General features: G+C 32.1%; 1 protein-coding gene across 1 annotated transcript in view; it reads left to right on the top strand.

The window, feature by feature from the left end:
• ELP4 (elongator acetyltransferase complex subunit 4) overlaps positions 1–27,467 on the top strand; it is a 213,802-nt gene that overhangs the window by 83,082 nt on the left and 103,253 nt on the right. Inside the window, exons 8-9 of the mRNA XM_033119874.1 lie at positions 14,171–14,279; positions 17,209–17,315. Coding sequence (XP_032975765.1) covers positions 14,171–14,279; positions 17,209–17,315 — 216 coding nt within the window. The remainder of the gene's footprint in view (positions 1–14,170; positions 14,280–17,208; positions 17,316–27,467) is intronic.

The raw sequence follows: 27,467 nt of genomic DNA, 5'->3' as shown, positions 1-27,467 counted from the left end.
CTGTTTGATTAAGATGATAAATAAACCTGGAACAGACCTACCAGAGACCAGTGAAAATACTGGTACTCATACTACCACTAAAACTATGCTATTACTACAAATATTTATTAGGCACACGCTACATGCCTAGTACTGTACAAATATTATGTCCTTGAATCTTCACCACAAACCTTATCTCTGTTATCACAAGGTCACACAATTAATGAGTGTCAGGACCAGTCACATTGTAACTCATGTCTTTCCCTGACTCCAAACCCCACCATCTTTGCTGTTAGGTTATATAGTTTCCCTAATCATCACAAAAACTCTGCAAGACCGGTGTCATGCCAGTTGCAAAGAAGATTAAACTGAAGTAATTCTCCAAAGTCACACATCTATAACACATTTAAAGCTAATATATCACTCAGAGCTGTTTAATTCTGAAACTTAGACTTTTTCTGTCACACTACATCATGTGTTTTGAATTGTAACTACCTGTGATGGCAGTAACTTAGGAAAAATATTTCTAAGCTAACATTGCTAGTGATCAGTATTTTTAAAGAGAAAAGAATCGTAAAATCTTTAACGAATTAGTACATGTGAAAGATTAAGCAAAAAGTGACATTCTAGACAGGGGAGGATAAAAAAGATGGAAACGTATTTCTTATGTGTAATTTTAAAGTAAAGAAAAATAATATTATATATATATATATACACATATATACATATACATTATACATGTATACATATATAATGTATATGTATATGTGTGTGTATATATATGTGTGTGTATATATATATATGCATATATATATATATACACACACACATACATATATATACATACATACATCCCAAAAGGACTTAGACAACACACACATACAAAAAAAAAGAATGAAAAAGTTTCAAAAGCCATTTTGGTAGTGATCATCTTTATTATTTAGAGATGTGATTCCAAACCCACTGGAATGTTTGTGACAGTGATTCCTGTGGCTTCTCCGTAAGGCTACAGCAGTAATACTATCAAATGACCTCAAGTCATCCCATCTTCACCACTGGTTAAATAATGGTTGAGATGATAAGGTGTCTGTATGTCTGACCATTAAGCAATATTTAAATACTGGTATTTTAAAGATATATTTAAATCCTATATAACTGGAAGAGATATAGTTAAATTTATGCTTTTGAAAAATAACAGTAAAAAGCCTACTTTGAAATGGAACTAGGAAAACATAGGGTCAGACTTTGGTGATGATTATACAATAGTCCCCTGGATAATTTTGTCTAGTTATAATATAGTAGTCTTCTGGCCCTGATACCAAGTGAGCTATAAAAAAAGAAATCTTTTCTTGCTCTTTGAACATAACACCTGACCACATATTTGTTTCTATGTCAAAATATTTAGGAAAAAAATGTAAAACTTAATAGTTTACTTAAACCAGTCATTACATAAATAGGGGATAAAACTCTTAATAACTCTGAAAGATTGGCTAGGAGAATCACAGTGTTTAGGCTAAGGAAAGAGAATAAGAACTGGAATACTACACAGAACCAAGGGATTACGAATTTATTTAATAAAAACTACTTAGTGATTTCTCTGGGCCAGTTGCAGTCCTAAGATCTTTTCAAACATTAACTCATTTGGTCCTCATAATAACCCTATATGGTTGATGGTATCAGTACCTCCATTTTAAAGATAAGGCAATAAGGGACAGAAAATTAAAGTGACTTTCTCAAGGTCACATAGTTAGTTGAGTGGCAGGATCTAGACCTAAGCAGTCCCTTTCTATTTACCAAACTCTTAACCACCATTTAATGCTGCTTATTCAATAGTAGTACTGAAATAGGGTCAAAATTAAGAAGCGGACTGTGCATAAAAGTAGCCTTCATCATACTCAATGATAGAAAGAGCCTGGGCTTTTGGAGGCAGGTAGATCCAATTGTTATAGTTATATGGTCTTAGTCAAGTGTTAACTTTCTCAGCCTCAGCTCCTTCATCTGTAAAAATGGGGTAAAGAATATCCAATTCAGAGGATTAGCAATACCATGTGCTGACATAGTACTTGCACATAGTAGACACTCAATATAGATGTTAATAATTGTCATCTTCACTATTAATGCTTAAACAGACCTCCAAAACTGAGAATTTGTTCAGAGATGAGGCTTCCAAACATAAGGTGTACAAGTCTATCAAAGCAATAGAAATCTTCAGCTTCTTGCCTCTTTTTATGAAAGAAACTGACAGTCTTCTGAGGTTAGTCCTGAGACAGACCAGGAGGCATGGATGAAGTCAGGTGGCCATCTAAATCTTAGTAACATCATACCATGTTGTAGCACGACTCTTTAACATGATACACCACAGTGCCATCCCTGCAGATTCTAAATTAGGGTGTAAATGGTGATTGATTGATTAAAGGTAATTTAACTTATTTATTTATTCAAGAAATATCTATTGCAGGCCCTGTGCTATGCACCCATGGGGATCTAGTAGTGAACAAGACAAGCTAAGTCCCAATCCTTGTGAAGCTTTTTCGGCAAAGTAAAAGACAGTATGGCTGAAGCAGAAAATTAGTATATGTCGGCATTTGCACACTTGAGCTTGGAATTTGATAGTAAAGTGGTTTCTGGCAAGAAATAGAAATGTAGTTTGATATCCTTGGAATTTTTGTCATATAATTAAACATCGATATATAATAGAATTGTGGTACTTTAATTGAATATGTTATATAAAGTAACACTAGATGAAACAGTATATAAAATGTATCTCTTAGACTGGTAAAACAGCTGATTGGTGTTCTTACTTTAGTTATTAGCATTCTGTCAGACTTGTACAGTAATGATTAGTTACCCTTTATTGTACTTTTGGCATGCTTCCCATGTTTAATTTCATTGTAGGAAAGGAACACATAGTTAAGGAAATTGCAAAGAGGGTAAAAAGTTAAAATAGGTAAAATAATGACATAGATTCAAGACTGACTGTAACTTGTCGTAATAAGACTTTGCAAGTAAAAGAAGAAAGAATTATTTTTAAATTTGCATTTGAAATATTTTGTGTTCAGCCTCACAACTTTGAACTTGAACTGTTTTATTTCCTTTGGATTAAAGATTATCTCCGTAACAGCACAGGAAAAAATAGCAAGCATATGTTGAAACAAATGTATAAAACTACATTCTAAATATCTTTTAAGAAAACACTAAACTTACTCATCAAATATATCATCTTATAAATATATATAGTCCAAAACAGTGTTCTTGTATAGTAGTATTACTCATAATGTTTTTTTCTAGAATATAGTTTTAGTATATGCCCAAAGACATTGTATTAAAAATGAATGTGAAAATGGCCAAGTTAAATACAGACTTTGTTACATGCTGAACTATGGAGTAAAGAGTCATTAGAAGGAGCAGAACTACGGACGGCTCCCCTATATTCCAGCATTACTCAGTTCCCAGATCCCTGCTGTGTAGTTGTTCCACTCGCCAAGAAGCCTGTTAAAGAGCCCCCCAGAGCATGTGTACAGCCCTCCATGTTAATAGTTAATTGGTGAGGATGGCAAGATGAGAGGACAGCCGAACATGTGGTCTCTCAGACTCAAGCAGTAGACAGACCTTTAGTTATAATAACAGCAGCTGCTCACATTCTCACAACTCAACTGTTCAAAACTCTGTTGTCAAGTGAAGGTTGTCGTGGATTGGGGGGGCGGAAAGTAAAGGTTACATCTAAGAAAAATAACTAAAAACCTACCTTGAAACTCTTACTACATATTATCTTAAGTATGAGAATATTATTTCAGCTTTTCAGAACTTAAGTATAAATTTGCATATTAAAGGTTGTTATATTTCACTTACATTGAACATTCTGTTGCTTTTTTCCCATTTGCTGTTATAACAGAAACAAATTTTTGTGCGCCCTTCGTAACTTTAATTTATTTTTTATTTTTTGACATACAATATTATATTAGTTTCAGGTATACAGCATAGTGATTAGACATTTATATAACTTACAAAGTGATAGAGTATTATGCTAAGTGAAATAAGTCAGAGAAAGACAAATATCTTTGAAACTTTTTAGTGAAACTTTTTGCAAAGTGATCACTTTGAAGCAGTTACAATAGGGTACTGTTTGATTTCCATATCTAGCAAGACATGAAACTAATATTTTTTGTCTTATAAATGGGAACTAGCTTATTATTAGTGGAATCTGACATCCACCTCCAAATTATGCAGACATTTTTGCCTTTTAAGCTAATTTTATTTTCAATTTCCAGTGACAGTTGTATGCTTTGGAAAAAATGGTAACTGATAAGTTTTTATTTGCAAAAAGAATAAATGTTATTTTTATGTTTTATTATGATTTCATTGGCAAGGTGATAGGAAAATAAATTTCTCCTTGCTTATGCATTTTATTGATACAATATGTGACAGGTTATTCTTGATTTGTATTTTTATTGATAAAAGTGCTTTTACCTGAAATTGTTTCTCAGGAAATATTGAAACACTTAGAATTATGGTTAAAACAGGGAAGGGATATATATATAATATATATATATAATATATATATATATATATTATATATATATAATATATATATATACCTTTTTTATAGCTTTCCTTTCAGAATGAAAATTTACTTTTTATTATTGCTATCTAGTCGTATTCTATACTTTTAAGAAATTTTAAACATAAATTACAACCTAATAAATTTCTCCTTAGCTATAATAATAGAGGAATGAAGACTTCTCTAACATTATTGATAATAAAATATGAAATAATATTTTATCATTCTAGAATAATTCTAAGTATTGCCAGCATTAAATGTATTTGCTTGCAGAACATTAGTTGGTGAGCTACACTTCCTTTTATTCAGAACAGATTTCAGATTTGAAACTGGCCTATCACATATTTTTATTGGTCATCATTAACACTTGGTCACTTAATAACCTTATTAAGTTTGTATCATATAACCAATGTTTTCCAACATTTTAATCTGTGGAAGTTTTTCCCCAGCTATCTCATTGAAGAAAACTATCAGCAGCATGTTAATTTATATCAAGGAAAATTCCTTTTCTGAAGAAAAGGCCATATTATCGTGTCTCTTGAAAATTGAATTACGTTTTATTTAGTGTGTTATTTTAATTTATATACAATATTTTCAAAATAATCTTCTACTATATTAATGTATTACGGCTTTGAACCCATTGAAGTGGTTCGATACAGTACGTTGAAACATACAGTATGTTTCAATGTAGAGAAAGTCAGAACAAATCTTTTCACATCCATAAACTTTTGTGTTCATGCTGAGTGTTTTAGCAGCTAACCTCTAAGTCAAGTAATGGACTACTTCAGAACTAACCACTAATATGGGATTATGAAATGTGGACTCCAGTGGCCTTGTGAATTTCTCTCAGTGTGAATTCTTTTATTCTTAAAACAAGAACTGAAAATAATTGCATGGTGAAGGAACAACAGGCCTTTGTGAGTTTTATAACTATAAAATTTGGGGAAACATTTTAATGTAATTGTTGATATGAGCATCATTATAGGAAAGCAGAACACCACCTTCTGTCATATGTCGTAATCTATTTAAATGGTCTTTTAAATGTACTTTGTTAAGGAAAATATTTAAGAATGAAAATTGCAGGTTTAATCTCTTGATCATAACTACCAACTACTAAAGGATAAAGTCAAATATTCTGGCTGTCAATTTTTCATGAATTCCTTAGTCAAGACATTCTCAACTGAAAAACCTGCCATTAATTTTTCTAGGTCTTCTCAACTACTCTGAAATAGATTGTAAGAAATCAGCATTTTTTTAATTTGTAAAGAAGCAATTTTTAGATGAACTGAATCATATTAAACCCATATTAATTTTATATCACACTTGCCAAATTCTAGTCTGTTAAAAAAAAAGTCTAGTCTGAAAATTTAGTAACTTCATATAAGTCTGATGAGTTGTAAACAGAATCTGTTTTTCTTTACAATAACAAATAATAGAACTCTGTTTCAACTCTGCTACTGTAAGCTTGGGATCTGTAAATTCTTATAGCTCCAGTTTTTTGTGTTGTTGTTTTTTTTTCCTTCTTTTTCATCTTGCACTTGCTGGTATCTGATTAATTTTTTAAATCTAATCTTAGCTTGTATGCATTATACATATGTATTTACTTTCTTCCTCAAGGATGTTTGAAACTTTTTACATAAATAAACTCCAAATTATGTATAAGTAAGCATTAGTAACAGTATATGTACCATTTTATCTTAGTGTAAATATGCATATTAAATAAAAGCAGGATATTTGTAATTGTCAATATGATACATGTGCATCCTTAAAAGGAAAAAATTACCATTTAGAAACCTTTTGTTATACTTAATCTAACCAAAGCATATTCAGTAAGCCATAAAAAGAAAAATAATTTTTTAAAAATATTTTTTTGCTCTCTCTGAATTAATTTTGTAATGTTATAGTTCATGTTGCACCTCATGCTATAGTTCCTTGTAGTGATGGTGGTTATTAAAGTAATATTTATAGCCAAAATTTTCAAATGTATCAATGATAGAAATAGGGCAAAGTCTCATCACGGTGTAGGGATTGAGTCATCTGTTTGGGCATATGGAATCCTTGGCTACTGGATGGCACAGTCTTTATAATGCCCAGGCACAGACACAACTGTTCTGGGAGCAGAAGCAAGGAGGGACCTCAGTGTTCAGTCCCCTGAAACATGGTAGAAGAAAAGAAGGGGAAGGACCTTTAACATTTTTATCATAGGCTATCTCTACTGCCTCACTTTTTGTGTCCAGTAAAGAAGTACAACTTTATTTAATTTTGCATTTATTTTGCACATAAAATTACTAAATCTTTTATATTTGGTATTGCAAACTATCTGAAAAATACCTGTGAGAAAATGTAAGTTTTGAATTATTCCTATTTATATACTTGGATGCCTACCTTCGCTTCAAGAAAGATTACTGTCTTCGAAAAAGGACGACACTTATATTTCATAGTGTTGAGACGAAACATGCTTGTGACTAATTATAATTTAAAGTTGTTTAAGTACCAGGTCATATATTATATCCTAACATTATGTTTCAGTGCTTTGCTATTAATTACATTATTATTACTATCTAAAGAGTTCCTGCTTCTTTACTAATGTTTTCACACTATGTAGTTAATCTTTAATGTTGGGGAGGACAGGGAAGAGATTAAATTAGCCTTGTAACCTCTTTCTCTTCAGGCTGGTGATGAAAAATAAAAGCTCTTAGCCACAAAATGTAACACTTAGAATTAATATTTAATTAGACTAGCAAATTGTACACTGTGGCAGAAAGCTTCCACCAAGAGTTGTTAGTGCCACAATTGACCTACAGGTTTAATAATAACTCACTTCTAGAAGCAAGTGCCAGTTCAGCATAGTAGAGCCACTGTAAGAAAGTCCTGAGAGATTACAATCAGCAAACCAAATGGCAGGCAGGGATTCCTGGGATGGAGCCTTCTGGAAAGCTGGGAGCTGGAATAGCTTTGAAGCCAGGATTCAGATGAGAACAGTGGGTGAAAAAGCTGATCCCTCCTGTTCTGGGAGCTTCTGGTTGTAGTCCAAAATCTTAGAACAGATTTTTACTAAATGTTTTTGCTGCAGCTATTAACTTACATTGAAAATCAAATATTGAATAATTTTTCTGTAAAATTTAACAAATTTTTGTGTAAACGTCAGTTCTTAATTTCTTACATATTAGTACATAATATCTGTAAACTCAGATCATTAGATTATCAGATAGGTTTGGCGCTGTACATCTATGCTGTTTTGCTGTGACATGCTGTTTCCTTGTTCCCTGTATAGTTGATTTATATGGTTCATTTCTATATTATTTCATTACGGGACATTATGCAGAGCCTGAGAAAGAGATTGTAAAGCCCAAGAATATTTTGTCTTCAAGAAGGTGTATTTATGGGCAAACATAATTCAAAGGCATTTTTAATTTTTAAAAACCTTATGTTATAAAAGCATTGCTATTTTTGCTTATTTTTATGATGCAATTTAATTACAAGATAAACAATTGGACCTCCTGGTGAAACATCAGATCCTTATCTTTCTGACAAATTAATCTGGTAAGAAATAGGATACCATGAGTTTGAAAATGTGCAAACACAGAACAGCCAACTGAAGAAGGAACACCTTACATAATTTATGGGTTATATCTTAAATAATTAAAGAAAAGCTAGGCATTAGTTAAAAATTCAAGCAGGTGAGAACCTTGCCAGCAGAGGGAGTAGTCCTGTCTTCCGTCAGGTTCCCATCATTTTCCCACCTGCCTCAGCTTTTTCCCAGCCAGTCTCCCATCTGGACCTGGCTCTGTCAGCCTATTCCTGATGACAGGCTATAATTTTATTCTAAGCTGGTTTTAAACTTTAGTATCTTTAACCTACCACTGCATCACAAACATCAGCTGGATGCTCTGTTTGATATTTAGGTATTAGCAGTTGTTTTTCGGACAGGGTGTGCGCTTTTGGACATCTGTGAATTGCATTTTAATGGTTTCAAGAGTAAAGTAATAAGCAACAAATTTCTGATTTAGGAAGTTACCCATAAAACATTTTATGGAAAAAATACAAATTCTATAGGAATGATTTCTATCATGTGAAACTAGATGGTATATAGTTTATGAAAAAAAATGCCTTAAATTAATTTTGAGTATTATACCATTATTCTGTACAGCCTGTTCATTACAATATTTTGTTCACCCCATTTATAACAGTTTTCAGAATATGTAAGTTTTTTTTAATTTTTTATAAAATAACTTGCTGAAAAAGAAAATTTATGTAAATAAATCTTCTGCAAAGCATGCAGAATTTGAGGCCAGTGTAAATGTAAATAATATTTTGGAAAATAACATCATGTGTTCTTTTTAAAAAAAAATTCTGCAATTTTCAAGCACCAACATTTTCATACCAAAATTTAGAATACCAAGTATTTGATCAGATAGAAAACACAAAAAGATTTTGCTCAATTGCTTAATCCTCATAAAATTTAGCAATTTACTTAGCAATTTCTCTTGTCCTTAAGGTTAAGTATATTTACCATTAGTTCCCTTGTTGATATATTTTAAGCATTAGGAAAAGGAACCAAAATGTGTTTGTTTTATGATTTCCCTGCATAAATATCAGTATGTTATGCTACCAAAAAAGTGTTAACAGTTAGAATTTTTTAAATTTACAAAGTTCCTCTGTATTTTAAAATGAACTGTGTGTGACTGAATAAAATTTAGTGTTACATCTGAAAAGATTTAATTTAATACCTTCCTTAAGGTATTAATAATATTGTTAACATTATAAATGTTTATTAGTATAATTTTATTTGATAAAATTAGTCTTTTTTTAAAATATTACGAACAGAATTATTTTTTCCCACTATCAATTTTTTTAAATAAAATAAAAATCTGATCCACAGAAGTAAGTGACAACTTTGGGGAAGAAAAGGGAAAGTTTGTAAAAAATTATAAGCAGTATAAGCAATTTTATTAATTCATAGTCTCAGTTTCTATAAGATGAAGAACTTAAGCATGGAAAAGCAAATACTTCATTAAATATCCCTAGATTTATCCTTTTATCCAATTTGCTTTTTATTACATGGTAAAGAAATGTCATAAGTTGTAGTATGATCCTGTTTCTATGTATATCTTTTTCAGAAAATGTTACCATAACTTGAGTTGTTGAGTATACACACACACACATCATGTCATGTGGTAGAGACCAACATAAAGCAACTTAAATATTTCTTTAACTTTTCAACATTAGCTTAATAATGCTTTTGTGCTAGTCTCAAATCTGATGTGTGTGTGTACCAAACTCAAATGGGGGCTCTACCTTTCATATTGAGTTTGCTGTCTTTCCTACCCTATATGAGTCACCTGAGAACATACTCTTATTTGAGGCATTGTATCAATGCTTTGTGTCAATTTGTTTATTTATTTCAAGCTTCTCAATAATTTAGTGCTTGGTTAATTGCCTTTTAATTCTCTTGTTAAGTTTTTTCCAGGAAGTATATGTTGTATTAGTACAAACTATATCTTTTATATTGTTGAGGCAATTAGGTCCAAGAAAGTTCATGGTTTGAGGTATTCTGATTGTTGCTTGGTTATTCCAAATAGGTGTCTGAACTATTTATATTAAAAAAAAAAAAAAAAACAGAAGGAGCTTTATGTGACAGTAGTTGAATTTTTATCTCTTAACAAAGTTCATATTTTGGCTTTATGAGCTTTGAATTAGAAAGGAGCATTAATTAATCTTCCTTTATTTAAAGTCCATTTGATGGATTTGGTGTATCTTAATAAAAAGAGGTTACCATTCTATAAAAGCAAAAAGGAAACATTCTATGAAACCAACCAAACAAGGGACAGTCAAAACAAAAACTCAAATTTTTTGTGAAATTAGAGTATGAAGGTGGACAACTGGACAGTCTGATTTGCTTTCTTATTGACATAACTTAAACTTAATTAATTAAGAAATTGTATCGCAACAGAAAGTTTTAAGAGCCTTTTATGTAACTTAACACAATGCTTTTTGAGACTGCCAGCAAACTCTTAAAACTCCTGGACACTGGCTCTCTTCTCTTCTGGCTTCCCTCCTAGTCATGTCTTGGCTCCTATCCAGAGCTGACAACTTTCACCCAGGAGTGAAGGGAGATTTGTCTAGTATAAGAAGGATTTTTGAGCCATCCTAGATTTTCACATCCAGATGGGCAAGGAGGAGGGGTGGCAGTATCATTGTATATACTTGGGTAATGTCATTAGGCCATGCTCGCAGTCTAATCATTAATTTACTCATACTGGTGAATCCTGAATATCCTTATTTAAATGTTTCTTATGGAAAACTGTAATTTAACAACAAAACTAACAAAAAAAACATTACATTTAAATTTATGTCTAAGTAATCGATTGAACAAATACCTTTACTTCTCCATTTCCAGCTACATATACTGCAGGCCAAAGAGGTTTTGTATCTTGGCTAATAACATAAAAACACTTAGAATCTGTTAGGATGAAAATGTGGACATTCCAATGTCAAGGCCTCTGCTCAGATCATTATGTTAAAGCTTTCCAAAGACTGTGAGTGATATTATGACAATTTATTGTCCATAGTGTATTCCTCCTAAAGTGAATTGTAATTATTATGCTTTTAAGGATTTTTTTTTGCAATCATTAATTTCAGATTCTTTTAAGTTAATTCACCTACTTTTATTGAAAAGACCATTTAGTATTAATATTAATATTAACATTAAAAGACCTTTTGTAATATTACATTTAAAAGACCTTTTGACAAGAGTGAATTTAAGGTATTACGTCAATACACAATACTCTATGAAATTTGGAGGTACAGAAATAATCTATAACAGTTTTAATTTTTTTAAAAAAAATATGTACACTTCCATACCCAAAAATCTTGTCTGCTTTTACAAACAATTGGAATATTATATGAGTTTATACTTAAAGTTTATCTCAGTCAGAAACTTAGATGGTATGTAATTTCCAGTGCTTTCATACCAGAGACATTTTTCAGATGTCTTTACAACTGTCATAGGTAATCTGGTTTGCCACATTACATAAACAATTTTCCAAAACTACTGTACAGAAAGGATTAGGTCACTGTCAAGTATAACTTATTTTATGTTACTAGTATGATAAAAGTTTATTCTCCTTCTAATAATTCATGAAAGCTTTTAATATAGACTTTAGTTTGTACTTAATAACTATGACGCAAACCTATGGAACCGAGAAATATAATGAATGAAATATATGTATGAGTTTCTGAGATTTGAAATCTAGGCTAGACACATCTTTCATCTTTGGAATTCATTAGTTTTTCCTCTGCAAAGTGGAAATTAAAGTTTTTTATCTCCCACAAGCTACCTTAAAAAGACCTAGAATGTTGATAAATATTACAAGGTGTTAAATGTTTTACCAATAAATTTGAAGGTTAAATTAAAGAAAGAACCCCTTTTTGAAATACATAAATGTCAGGTTGACCATTTAAATGAACAGGCTTTTGCTTATTTACTACTAAAATGGGTGACTAACCCCATCCTTAAAACTTACAGTTCTATTGTTCATATAATTGAGAAAACCCTAATTTATATCACTGAAATCCTAAATATTTGCTGTCTAACAAAAATTGACTTTTCTCATTTTAGATTCAGATATTTAGATACAAAGGCTAAGTCTTCTATTTATAGACAAAAGGAAATCTGACCTTTTTGATTAAGAAATACTGTCAGTAGCCTTTTTAAGTGCTCGTTCATCTGATGGTCCATGACAGGAGTAATCATCCCAGTTGAGTTTATCCTAAAAGTGAAACGATAAGAGCCTGTTGGTTGTTATCTAAGATTCTTCTTAATAGGAGAACCACATGGTTATTCTTCATCTCCCACTTGTTCTCACCCTCGACAACCAACCCAGCCACACCCCACCCCCACCCCAACATTGTTCAGTTCTCAGCACAATGAATCATTTTCAAGTTGACTCATTGTGAACTGTCTCCCAGCTGTTGGAATGTCTGGCAGACATTTTTGTTTGGGTGAAGAATAACTGGCTGAAACCCAACCTGGATGAGTTTGATATAATGGTCTTTGGCTAAAGAAATATTGAGAGGAACATGTTTATGGCCTCTGAAGCCCCTGTTATTCCTGGAGAAGGACCATCCCCTGTGGCACAGAACTGAAAGTAAGGAATCAATCTGAATTATTTTCTCACCATTGAATGAAAAATTGCCTTAGAAAAAATAGGCATTTCCAAATTATGTTTGTTTTTCTATACTTGATGCTCACGTGATTGAAAATATTAAAGGCAATGACAAGTTATTTTTACTGGTTCCTTTTAAGAGCACTGATTCCAAAGCTGAAACTTTATTATATAACACACATTTCTACTTAAGGATGTGTTTCCAATACTGTCCTAGGTGTGAGTTAACCAGTCATTTCAGCATAATGTTTAGTGACAGAGGCTACTATGTATTTCATACCAAGTCAGGTAACATTGACCAGCCCTCTTTTATTTTTCATTCTTATACAATCTCTACAAGAGGACTTAAGAAACAGAAGGATACCAGTAAGCTCGGTAGTCATTCACATTTTCAGAAAAGTGAACATCTTGGCTTATATTTGGACTTTTCTCTAATGGGACACATCAGACTAATACATTTTCTTGACTATTTCACATTTCCCATCCTTTTTTTTAAAGATTAGTTTTAAAGTGGTGGACATTACCCGTGAATAAAATGGGAGTTTCAAAATTATAAAATTTTACAAACAATTTTTTTCAGCTTATCTAGAGCAAAAATTTTTCTAAGATATTATAGCATGTAAACCAGTGTTCTGACACATCATCCTGTCTGGGACTGAAAGAAATCCTGAATTTCCTTTAAGTGAAACAACTCAAGAAAGCCTGCAAGATATTTACTGATTGTACTTTAAATGATTGTATTTTAAAGCCGTGAAATTCTGGGTATTTTAGAACTTTCGCTCCTTTAAAATCTAACTTTTTAAAGATGCATTGTTTAGCAATATTTTGGGTTCATATCAGGTTGTGTTGGGAAGGATAGAGTAGGCTACTAGTCTAGTGCTAGTTATCTGCCATCTTTTCTTTGCCTTTATTGTTATCCCAGAGCCAAATAGCGGCATCTGGAAAGAGAACAGAAGACCCCAGAGCTAGTCAGTCTGCAGCCTCTTAGCTGGACCCTTCTCTGTTTCTAATATGACATAGAGGACCTCAGCTGTTATGGGGCTGGGACCTGGTCCCAGTTAACAGATGACAATGGGACCTTGCCTTACACATTTTACCGTACTATCTACTGCTCCTGAATCCTGGTGTCCCTCAGATTTTCCAATGGGCAATGAGTAAAGTAATTTAAAAAATAATAGTATAAAAGCATAAAGACAAGAGGAAAAATAATTTATGTTTTCTACCAAAATTAAGGTATCCCCTCAACTCTTTAAATTAAAATAGTATATCTACACGGGCTGGAATTTTCAACTCAGGGCAAGCTTTCGTATTTTTTGGCCTGTGGTACCTTTAACTTTTCAGTCATTTCTCTCTCTATGTTGGCAATCTGTCTCCTCTACAATTTGTCTTTGAGATGGCATAATGGCACTGTATAGATGTTATATTTTTAAATATAACACGAGTGTTTTATTTCCTTGTTTTACAGAATAAAGCAATTATTGCTCGTATTACAAACTTGTCAGATACAGTAGTTCATCTGGAGTCATTTATTGGTTCTGAGAGAGAAACCAACCCATTATATAAGGATTATCATGGTAAGCAGCACCTTTACAATGAGAAGAGCATGTCCTGGTTGCTTCTAGGGTACCTGGAAGCTCTTGTCCAGTCATAATATTTACTGTCAAGTAGCATGAATTTTATTTTATAATATATCTGTTAAATTCTTTTATTCCTGGCCAGTCTTTCATGGCAGCTTGTCACCAAAGTGCATTAACACTGCAGACTATAGTAACTGTTGAAAAGAGTCAAACCCAAGTACTAAGGCATGGCTCAGTCACATGTACATTTTGTTGTCCCAGTCGCCTAAAGTTGCCATGGAATAAGTCATGCTTATTAGCCATGTTTGAAATAAATATATTACTTTTAATAATAACAGCTTCGTATAAAGGCTTATACTTCACAAAGCTTAGCTGTATGGTAAATTAAAAATAAAATTCATACTGTGTTATGTTTTAAAAGTCTTTGTCAATCACATTTTCAGGAAGAGAGCATCCATGATTATATTTGGACTTTTTTCTGTCTTCTCATTTTGTTGTTAATTTGAGTTATGCACAAATTTAAAAATATCACTCCCTAGTATAAACACAGGTCAATTAATCAGACTTTTTAGCTTATCATTTTGAACCTTTTAATAGTATTTTAGTCATTTGGTTAATTTGGGGATTTTTTTAATAAAGGTTCTTACATAGAACTGTTGCAATAGAAAAGGTTAGTAATTATGCATATTTTCGATCTAAACTGAATATAGTTTGATGAATAATAGATTTTTACTTATTTACTTATTCTGTGTAAATATTAATGATTGCTGTTATTATTGTGGAACTACTTTACTTACATAGAAACCTCTAGTATGAATACTGAATAGCTTATTTGAAGCCTGTTACAAGATTGCATAAGATTGTGATTGTAGGACTGTGGCAATTTCTAGAGTCTACCAAAAAAAAAATTATAAGACATTTTACATAATTGTCACTGCTTTGAGAGTCAACATACAATCTTTAAAAAATAAAATAGCACAATCTAACAATTGAGTATTGTTCAAAAGCCTGTAAAAGCTGTGAACAAAAAGCTACATAAAATAATGTGCCTCATGATCATTCACTTGCTTAAGTATGTACATGGTATATACCCAGGTTGACGCTATATATCATTCTTTTAATGTATTATTGTCATTATGATAGAGAGAGAGCTATTAAGAGTGAACTATTTTATTTTTTATTGAGCTATAATTGGCATATAACATTGTATTAGCTTTAGGTGTACAACATAATTATTTGATATGTGATATAGTGAGAAATGGTTACCACTGTAAGTTTACTTAACATTCATCACCAAACAGAGTTACAAATTTTTTTTTCTTGTGATGAGAACTTTTAAGATCTCTCTTAGCAACTTTCAAATAAACAGCACAGTATTATTACATATTGTCACCATGCTGTACATTATATCCCTAAGACTTATAACTGGATAAACTGTTTCTTTAATTTTTTACTATTTCTATCTTCTTTTAAAACAATTCAAGTATTACCTTAAGAAATTACATCTGAGTATCATTTGTAGGCATTATGACATTGTAGATTTAGTAAAATTATATTTTATATTCTAAAATATTTAATTTGATTAAAACATTTCAATGGTTGAAAGGCTGTGATTTCTTGGTGCTGAATTGATAAATTATTCCTCACAGATTAATGGGTGATTCTGATGACCAATAAAATTTCTATTAATAAGAAAGACTTGATGAATCATTCATTCGTTCTATAAACATTCCTGATTTAATAGTTAGCTAAACAAGCATGTGAAGGGTTAAAATGAAAAATGTGCAAATGAAAGTATGCTGTGCTCATTTCTAATATATTCCACTAAATAGTTCTGCATGACATATTTTTAATTTGTATCTAAAAGCTGTCTTAACACCTATTACATTCTTTTAGGTTAAAAAAAATAAGTCAGATATTTCAGATATTTTTGAAGGGCCATTTCTAAAATTAAGTACCTGGAGGTTTACCCTTTTAAGCCAAAATGAATATATATATATGTTGCTAAGCATCCAAGCATACACAAAACTATATACTAGAGAAACAGTTCTAGAAGTAAGATTTATCTAATTTCAGCTCTGGATTTGCTTTCTTTCCCTGTGTTTAGCGATCAGTGTCTTTGGATGGTGATTTTTAAATATGAACTGAGTCAGGCAGAGAGATGCACTGAAGAGTCTTCATGTCTTCTTCTGTGGCAAATGACCCCCAGTTTAGTCAGAAACTGCATTAAGCTGCACAAAAGCCATCCAGTGCCCTTGTCAGAAAAAATTAGCAAGTGTTTCTACTGACAAGAGGCCAAAGCTCACGGTTTACCTAGCACTGTTACAAAGCTTATAGCAGCTACATAAAGGTCTAACACGCCACAGAAATGAGTGTCTTGGGATGGCCTAGGGGTTAACGTTTGATCCTAGAGGGTACTCTAAAATGTAGTTTTCTTCAATGGTTTGTTCAAGTCATTAATAAGGTACAAAATGAAATACTTTTCATTAGTGCTTCACTGGTTATCAGTAACCCATAAGCCTTGTTTTGCTGGCTGCTTACTGGTGCATTTAATAAAATAAAGATCACTCAGTGGTGCCGTGGGCAGCATGCAAGGTGATAGCCATATTTGCTTACTGTAAATACAAGAGAAAATCACACACAAACCGGCTGTAGTTTTGACAAGTATTAAGATCCCTCTTTACATCTGTACTTCTGTACCGAAGTGCAATTAGTTTTCCTCGCACAAGGATTTCTGTTTATCTTATTCTGCTTGATTACTTGAGTATAATCACACCATTTGCTTCATTGCTCCTGGTAGTAAGCTCCAGTTTTAAAGGGGAGGTTGCTTGTGTGTAAATTTAAAAGATTCTGTTCCAAGATTCTTTAATTTATGCATCCAGTGACAGCGTTTTTAATTTTTTCCTTTCAATTTTCTTTCCACGAGGTTTGATTCATATACGGCAGATTCCTCGGCTTAATAATTTGATTTGTGATGTATCAGACGTCAAAGACTTAGCTTTTAAACTAAAAAGGAAGCTATTCACCATTGAGGTAAGAGAGAATTTTTATATTTTACTTCAGTCTTGAGGTAAATAGTATCTCTTTATTTATATATATATATATATATATATATTTTTTTTACTTCATTGAAATTCTTAGATGTTTCATGCTAAATATTTTTAAGTTCTTTTGGTATAACGAGATAATTGTTTAAGACTATCCTATTTTTTTCTTTTAATGGCATATTATTAGAGTATAGCAAAAATGATTTTATTTTAAATGTCTGTTAAAAGTAAACTCCAAACTTACCTGATGAGTATGACTGGCATATCTCCAAGGCTTTCAAAGCCATATTTAATTACATGTTAATGAGCTGTGCTTATTTGTGTATGGAATGTCAAGTCTACCCACAACTGTGTATGACTAAGACAAGAGGATCCTTATCTACATTCTAAAAGCAGGTTTTTTTCACTAGTAGTGAAATCACCTTTCTGCTTTCTGTGCTGAATAAAACAAAGTACTATAATTTACATCAGTGTCTTTAAGTAAATTTTCTACACAACTTAAACTTTTTTTGTGACCTTTGCGCAAGCAATAGTGACAGAAAGTGGTAGTACAAAAGATTTATTTCAACTTAATCTTGCTAAAGAGCAAATGAACATAGCACTATTAAGCAATTAGGGTTGATGTATTTATTAACGAAATAAATGCTCGGAGAGAGATGGCTTTTGGGTGATGTGATAGTTATCAGTATAGTCAGTGCAATTTTTTTTAACAAAGACATAAAACAGCCAAGCAGCCTTGACAAACCATTTTGTTTAATCTCTTTTCAAATGAAAAGCTCTTAAGCAGGCCACTTGTCTTAACTGCTTGAAACCATAAAAAGAGAGAATTGCCACCAATAAATTAGCATATTTTTAACTTCATCACCAAATGATGGTCAATGTGGCTTGGCACAGCTTTGGTGTTTGGGACTTCACCCTTAAGTGACCACTTTGGCCCTTCTTTGACCCTCTGCCCTCTTTAGCTGGCCACTTGATAAGGTAACTTAATGGTTCTCTCTCTCTTTCTCTTTCCCTTCACATTTGCAAGTAACACTAACCTATAAATCATTGTAAGGGCCCTATCCAGTGACAAATTAACGTGCCCTCCTCCTAATTAATGGTCATCAATGTCCTTAATTATCTAATCCTATTGAGAGCAGTTAATAGTTAATCAGGCAGCCAGTTCTTCAAGCAGGTCATCTCTGCAGGAGTGTTAGAAGTTTCTCATCTAGGGATGCTCCCTTCAAAAGCCACTTAAAGCCAAAGGAATGAGAGTGTAGAAATACTGAGTCTTGAGCTAATTTGCTTTAGTTCTCAAGAGAAACCATTGAAATGGTACCCAACACTGTAATTGTTCAAACACTGTTTCAGTTTTTCTGACGGAATATTGAGAAATTTACCATAATATATATAGTTATAAATGTAAATGTAAAGTTATAGTTGTAGTGTCACAAGGAAAGTATGCCTCATTATTTTCTATTGTATTTTTAATAAAAGATGTAAGTTTTTCTTCTCCATGTAGCACATTTCTCCTAAGATGAGTATTCTGATATCCAGGTCTAAGATATCATATCTATCACCATACGAACTAAGCAAGGAGATTCCCTAGTGAAAAAAATATTGCACCCAGGGAAGAAGTCTCTTAGTAGTGTGAATTATGTTTACACATTCTCATTCTCTCTCTCTCTCTCTCTCTCTCTCTCTCTCAAACACACACACACACACACACACACACACACACACACTGAGTCTTATTTTGGGGGTAAGGGGGGGAATAAAGGACTTACACATGTCAAGTGGAACCTCTCCTTTGAATAATTTTAGGTTCTAATAGTGACTATATTTCACCATTGGAACTGACGAAAGATCATTTATTAACCATATAGGTTTCTGTTCCATTTCCTCCCTTCTCTTCCCACTATTCTAAACTAAAGGAACCATTATCGTTGGTCACCCTGTGGTTTGGAAGCTATATTTGCAAACAAAAGACAAATAGATGGTTAGGTTTTTCTTTAAGTTAATATTAAATGCAGTCAATCAAATCCTTTACTTTTTTGGCTTATAACTTATCAGTAAGTTTCTATTTATTTAGAAATATAGGTAAACATTCTAAATAATTTATACCATAAAATTCAACTTGGTAAATAAATAAAACTGAAAACAAATTCAACTTGGTGATTAAAATATAAATTAAAGACTCAAACAAATCTAACAGAAGTACATGTAGGTATAATTATAACAGGATAAAAATAATGTGATTCACATAAGATTAAATGCTTAAATATAGCATTGTACATTATAAAATGCATATCCAAACAGATAGCAAGTCTTTGGTGATATATTACAAGAACTGGAAACAAGACAACTTCTTTATTGAGGGAAATATTATCTACCAAGTGGCAATGTTTTAATATGTACAACAAATAATTTTTGAAACTGCTCTGATATTAAAAAAATAAAATATACGCTGTACTAGTCTGTAAAGTCTGAGTCTATACTATGCCAGGCATTGAATCTGTGTCTTACTTTCAGAAGGGAAAGGTAGTTTAGCAGATAAAGCAGAAAGAACTTTTCTGATTCCATACAAGTAGATTTGTTACATGTTGAAATTTCCTGTCAGCCACATGGTATCAAAAGGCAGCATGGGTGGGAACAAGGGCCAAAAGAAATAAGCAAACACCCTCATCTCTATTTTTCTGGTAACGTTTCCTTGATTTATTAAATCATCGCCCTTTTTATGTATGAAAACTGAATATATTTTTTACTAATAGCTACCAAAAGTTTCTAACAAGTAGAGCAACTTTAACCAGACGTCTCTAATTTCTTTGAGTGATTTGGAGAAGACAAAAAAGTATTTCTTCCTTCTTGGGGTGTGTATTGGTATTGTCCAGATGCAAGTGGAAGCATTTACATAGTCGCAGTAAATTTTTACTAATTCTTAGTATTCTAAAAATTAGCTCCTCTACAAAATCCATAGCAGAATTATATCTACAATAATGACATTAAAATCCTGGCATGCATTCTGGATAACTAAAAGAGAAAATTTTAAATTGATTCAATATGGCTTCAAGTTAAAAGAAGTAGCTTTCCAATTCTTTGCAAATTGATAATCCTTGTAAACTGTACATGGTAACTCTCTAGCCTATTTGATTATTCATGATATACTACCTATTCCTTCACCTTACCATCTAACCTCCATTCGATCATAGTAGCCACTCATTAAACCTTTATTGTGCACCAGGCACTGTACTGGTTTGTTTATTGTTTCTATATAATGATTAAATATTTTATAACAAAGATAGCTAATTGTGATAATAAACTAAGATATGATAATAATATACAGAAACTATGTCTTTCTCATCTTTGTATCTATCCCAGAACTAAGAGCAGTCATACACTTAGTAGATTAAAAATCTTTGCTGAAATATATGTAATAGAGATAAATTATGGAGTTTTAAAAGTAGTCCAAATAATAGTTATAAGTATTGTATAAGCTCCACTGGTCAAGTGATCTATTCACAGTGAATTTCTGAAAGATGTATACCTTGGGCACGTAGCTTCATTTCCAAGCTGAAATAACTACTTAGACTTGCATTTTCTTTTTCAATTTCTGTAATTTTTGCTTCTCTAATGTTGAGATTATAATTAACCAGCTTTTTTTTTTTTAAGATTTTTATATGAGGAAGGGGAACAAGACTTTATTGGGGAACAGTGTGTACTTCCAGGACTTTTTTCCAAGTTAAGTTGTTGTCCTTTCAATCTTATTTGTTGAGGGTGCCATTCAGCTTCAAGTTGTCCTTTCAGTCTTGGTGTGGAGGGCGCAGCTCAGCTCCAGGTCCAGTTGCTGTTGCTAGTTGCAGGGGGCACAGCCCACCATCTCTTGGGGGAGTCGAACCGGCATCCTTGTGGTTGAGAGCCCACTGGCCCATGTGGGAATCGAACCGGCAGCCTTCGGAGTTAGGAGCATGGAGCTCTAACCACCTGAGCCACCAGGCCGGCCCACAGCTTTTTCTTTATATTAGTAATTGTGATGTAATTATAATACATACTAAAGATTTGGTAGGACTTGAAATATCACTGCATTTAATTGGATGACATCATAAGAGCAGCAAATTACTTGAATTTAATATTATTTTGCTATTTTAATTTTGTATTGTTCAGCTTGATCATATTTTAATGCATTCTAGTAATCAAATTTTCTAATATAAATGATGATAGCATATTATTACATTAGTTACAACCTCTGTTAAGATTAAAGCAGGGTTTCTGCTTTAGTAATGGGACAGTTTTCCAGATCTAGGATTCACTGTTTCTATATTCAAGTCAGAAAGTATGGTTACTGGATTACACTGAAATATACAAAAGACATACACCTTTCACTACAGATTTTCAATATAAGGATAAATAATACTTATGTAGGCTTTAACTGGTCCAAAAATAGTAATTGTAAGTAGTGTATCTATGTGGGTCTTGTATACTAAATAAATATTGAGAGTTCAGAAAATCAAAGTAAATCAAGTTTACTTAATGGGCAAAGTTATACTTTGCCCATTATTCAGAATATAGGACCTTGGTACCTCTCTAATCACCAAGAACTTTTTCTCAGAGAATAATAGATAAACTAGTATTTATTAAGTAACTATTATTTTTGACCCACTTACTTAGTAGATTCATCCTTAAGTAGTACAATCAGAGTAGTATATGCCATTAGTATAAATTAGCTTTATAATAATACTATAATATACTTGATATGACACAGTAGAAGTATTTGAAATTTTTACGCGTTGGAAAAGCTTAAATTCTTAAAAACTACAAGGGTGTTAGTCACTGACGGTGTGGGACCATCTAGTGTGTTGCATATTTTTGATCCTAGGTTTCCTTACTTCCCTACATTTTTTGTCAACAGCCTTTCCAGTTTTAAATGGGATGTAGAAAAAAAACTATATATTTGCTATCTCTAGAGGTATAGAGGAGGGATAGTTAACTTACTGTCAATTCACAATTATGTCACTAAAATAAAATAATGGGCACATAAATGTCTTGCTCAGGATCATTATTAAGTTGTAGCATCATGGACCATATAGCCCAATATACCTTTTCCAGTAATGGTGCCCTCCACAAATACTGGTTGGTGTTTCAATTCCCAGATATGCTGTAATAGCAAAAGAAAATCAAAGTAGAACATAGTCATCTATATATGGATGAAACCATAGGTCAAAAGTAAACCTAAATTAATATTCTTCAACATTGGAAATGTCATTTTCTATGTGTTTATATTTAATGTATTCATTATATTACTATCCCCTTATTTATACTTTAATTCCGAGGTGATATAGACCTACAGTAATGTCATATAGGTTGCACAGAATCTCCAGAAGTTGGTTTAATACTATGCTCTATAATGTTTCACATGTCATAGTGAGCTTGTCAAAAGTGCATAGCACCTTAAGGGAACACAGTTTTGAGACTGTCTAATCCTATTTCTTCCCACTTTGGAATCTTAATTGGAAGAGATAAGGGGAAAAAAACATCATTTAACTAAATTATTGTCTTGAATCTGTAGCAAAAGGTATAATCCGCAATTGGGCCAATTAGTGAACCCCATAGTTAGCTATGCTGCAGCGAACAATTTGATTAGATCTGACACCATCCTAGTTCCCACTGTTGTTTTGCCAGGTATGATGGTCAGACTTCAAAGAGCTTGAGGCATCAGCAGGGCAAGGTTTGGAAGCCAGCTTAGGTCCGGTTGTTAATCTCTCTGCTAAAACCACAGCAGCTCTCATACAAAACAAGCTTACACGGCACAATCATGCGGTATTAAAGTTAGGGTCGAGTCATGCCAATTTGCCTTTGATTTTTTGATGATTGACCAAAGATGGCTACATGACTAGACATATGCTAAAAGTACACTGATTAGATAAGTTCCCAAAATATTTGAAGTACTTTTTCAACTTCCTATATAAATGTTGTGAAAGCTTATTCCCCTTGATCAAACTTCCAAAGTAATAATACTGTATCAGGGGACAAATGAGTGTCTTGCTGGAAGCCTGAATCCCAAACTTTTCACTTACCACTTCATAAAAATTTGTCTTTACGTTAATAATTCCTAAAGGAGAATGTAAAAGGAAATTGTTCCTAAGTGGTAAGCTTTTTAAAAATCTATTAAGCGCGTTGAAAGGAAAAAAACATTTTTCCCTGAGTTATTTATGTTCGCGGACAATTTTTCTGAAATTTCTTTATAATTATTTTCCACTTAAATGTTGAGTTAAGTGCCCTTCCAAGATGTGATTGCATAAGTGTTCTTTACTCTGCGTTCTGATTTGTTGGAATATTGCAGTAATAGTGACATGTTTCCATTCTGAGAAAAGCCTACGGCTGCTGTGGTATTATTCCGAATGATTGAAGCTGCCATCTTGCTGACTTTCCCTTAGGCAGCCTAAGGCCTGTTTGCTTTTGTGTTCATTTCACATGCTTCCTGTGAATTTGGCTGGCAGAACATCATTGCTTCATTTGGCAAGGAAAAGTAAATTCATGATTGGCTGTTACATACCTTAAAGTTTCTGTATGGTCACCAACACCTAAGATAATTAAACTTATCATTCGTCACCTCAAATGAATCCTATTTCTTTGAGAAATATTTTTAAATATCTTATGACATTTCGGCTGTGAATAGTTTTTATATAAAAGTGTTCATTTTATAAATTGAACTTAGTGGCTAATATTTCACATCGCACTAATTTTTATACTACATTTTACTTGGGAAATTTAAGGAAAGCGTATATTTGGATAGTGAGACAGTTGCACATAGCAAAGGTCAAATATTTAGAATCTTTCAAAATAGTCTTCAGTCTATGAGTCATTCATAAAGATCGTGTGATACCTGTAATGCAGTAATCTCACCTTTGAGACCAGGATGATACAGATTCATCATCATCTAAGAATACAAAGAGAAAAAGGTCTCTTCTCCTTCTAAAATTTTGCAGATACAAACATTTCTGTATGTACTATGGTGTATGTAGCTGCAGGAAAATTAAAATAGTCAAAACATTTTTTTAAAGCCTTTGTAGAACTGCTATAGCAAAATTTGTCCAGTTTACATGATACTCCCTGAAACTTCCTTCCACATGTATTATTTATGGTACTTACGGAAGATAGAAAAAAGAAAACAAAAAATGATGACAAATCTTGGCCATCTCATTTCATCAGCTAGAAGGTGAGACCCTGTATTATACTAATATATTCTCCAAGGTGCCCGAAAGAGGAATAAATATAACATAGAGCTTAGTAAATATGGCATCCATACTTGAATATGTAATATATATGTGATTGATACGGGTAGTTTTGGGGATACGTTTGTACCTAAAACATCCATACTTCTTCCTCAAATGTCTTTGCACAGCAGATATCCAGAATGTTCATCTTGTGATCCTTTCATGGCTTTTTCTTGTCACTGGATTGTAGGTTAAATATCTCAATTTCGTTCTTAAAGACATCTTCCCTGACTAGTCCATCTGAAGTATTCACTCTGTTACCTGCTATCATGTACTCAATTTTAATTCTCAGTGTAACACATATGTATTACTACAGTTGTTTATCAGTTAACTTGTTTGTTTATTTTCCCAGCTTCACTCATCCTTACCTGTTGTAGCCTTCATGAGAGTAAGAACATAATCTGTCTTGTTCGCAGCTAAATCCTGAGCACATATAGTAGGTCTTCCGTAAATATTTGTTAAGTTATATTAAAATACTATATTTAAAGTAACTCATGTCTAACAGAAAGGTATTTAAAAACATATATTGGGCATCTCATTTGTTTTAGGCATCATGTTGGATGCTCTCACATACATTGTCATATTGAATTCTTATTTGATCCTCACAGAAACCCTTGCCATAGCCATTATTACACACATTTTAATGTAAGGAAATATAAGAGTTATATAACCCTCCCAAAGTCATAGAACTGTGGTTAGAGCCAGGATTAAATGCAGATCTGACTCTATGTGCAGAATTACACTGGAAAGTTAACACGTTCAAGAGTTCTGTTAATCATTAGGAAAAAAATAAGTTTTTTGAGTGTTTAACAGGGATCTGGGACTATTGCAAGTGTTTTATAGCCATTACCTCATAGATTTCATAACTACTGTATACCATTTTTATTTACATTTTACGAAGGAGGAAACTTGAGGTTCACAGAAATCAAATAACTAACCCAAAGTCAGATTTACTGACAGAAGTGATACTTAAACTCAAGTCTATTTTATTCCAAAACCTGTGCTCTTTAACCATTAACTACTCACCACGCCCCAAGATGCATTGCCATCTCACCTCCACTACATAAGCCAGAAGGCCTGATGGATAAAAAAACAAACCTCAAAAAATATGTGTGTATATATGTATGTATACACACATATATACGTGTATACATATATATGTATGCGTATACATACATACACATACTTATACATAATCATTTAACATTCAAGTTAAAAAGTCTTCTGTTCCTAGCAAGCATTTCTACACTATTTTTATAAAATACATTATAAAATTCAAATTGGATTAATCATAGCTTCTCCCTTATGTAACATTTTGCTGTTTTATTTATATGTGTATGCATATATGCATATATATATACATGTATCTATACATAGATACATGTATACACACACACACACACACACACATATATGAATGTTAGGGTGGCAAGATTGTTGTTTCCTTATATTTTTACGTATTGTTAGTATGTGATAGATATTTTTATATAAAAAAAATTAATTTGCTAAACCATTCCCTGAAACACTGACAGATTTACTGACAGAAGTGATACTTGTCATATTGAATTCTGTAGGATTTCTGGATCTTTGCTAAATAAGGCAGGGAAAGTATTCTATACAAAAAAATGTAGTTTCGTTGTTCTAATCATTATTTTGATATGGTTCAAAAGTATCCCAAATTTAATTATACTATATTATTATTGTATTCATATAAGTTCTACATTCAGGTATTTCTGTAAATATTTACTCATAGATAGTTACTATGTTTCTCTATTATATTTTTCTAAATAATTTTACATATATCATCTTTGGAGCATCAAAAATTATCTTGTGAGATAATTAAGGTGTATACACCTTATAAGAGTCTACCAAATTCAATTTTTTAAATTTCTAATTTTGCCTCCCATTTTATAATAGCTAGTTCTAATTAAGGTTTGATCCATTCATATTAAAACCTGTTTTTCTTGTTGCAAATGTTTTATTTATTGGAAGTTCTTTGAATACTGTCTGTAAGCAAAATTAAGCAGTAAATCTTATGGTTGCAAAATGTTTCCCTCTTTTATTGATTAATATTGCTAAAAGAGTTTTTGACAGTTTAGTAATAAGAAGAAATTCTTTTCCTCATTAAGAAAACATGAGACTAAATATAAATTGTTAGTTTTTAAAAGGTAGGATTTGGGGATTCTAATAAATAATTAAGAGAAACTGGAGTATAATGGAAATACCTTTATCCATAAAACTAGTAAAGCAGTTCTCTTATTTAAGCAGAAGTTAAACTTTTGTCTAAGTTATTACTGTCATAACTCCATGCCACAGTGGACATTTCATAGAGTAGCCAGTTCAGGTTCTTTGTATCTGGTATAGTGAAGTTCACTGAACTGTTTTGTCAGGTGCTGTCAAGTCAGCCCACCATTGTTGTAAAAAATCAAACTAAATCATTTTGACATGAGCCTTTCAGAAATAAAACACCCAATATGAATGGTTTAATGAAATTGAATATTTGGTTTCAGTATTTTGTAAGACTGTCTAAATATATTGCACTCATTCAGAAATTTCTGAGTTAATCAGTTGAAATATCTCACCCTATATATATATATATGAGTACTTCACTGAAAATTCGTTTTAAATATCATTACTTACCATAAATAACATGTAGAATGTATTTGGGTATTTGAGTATGTTTTGTTAGGTATATGCGTTCTTCACTAAACATTTCAAAGTAGTAGAAATTCCAACTATATAGTTATTTTGTAAAAAGAGAACTGTCTTTTACTAAAATTAAAATTTTCTGTTATGAAATGAACTAGTATCAAGTTTAAAATAACTATTTTTGTTTCCAAAGACTATTATTAAAAACAAAGTTGTATTTGATTAGACTTTAAAAACTT

This window comes from Rhinolophus ferrumequinum, chromosome 11 (assembly GCF_004115265.2).
Source record: "Rhinolophus ferrumequinum isolate MPI-CBG mRhiFer1 chromosome 11, mRhiFer1_v1.p, whole genome shotgun sequence".
Taxonomy (NCBI): domain Eukaryota; kingdom Metazoa; phylum Chordata; class Mammalia; order Chiroptera; family Rhinolophidae; genus Rhinolophus; species Rhinolophus ferrumequinum.
Note: the sequence above shows the minus strand (reverse complement) of the source record. Positions and strands in the feature narration are given on the sequence as shown.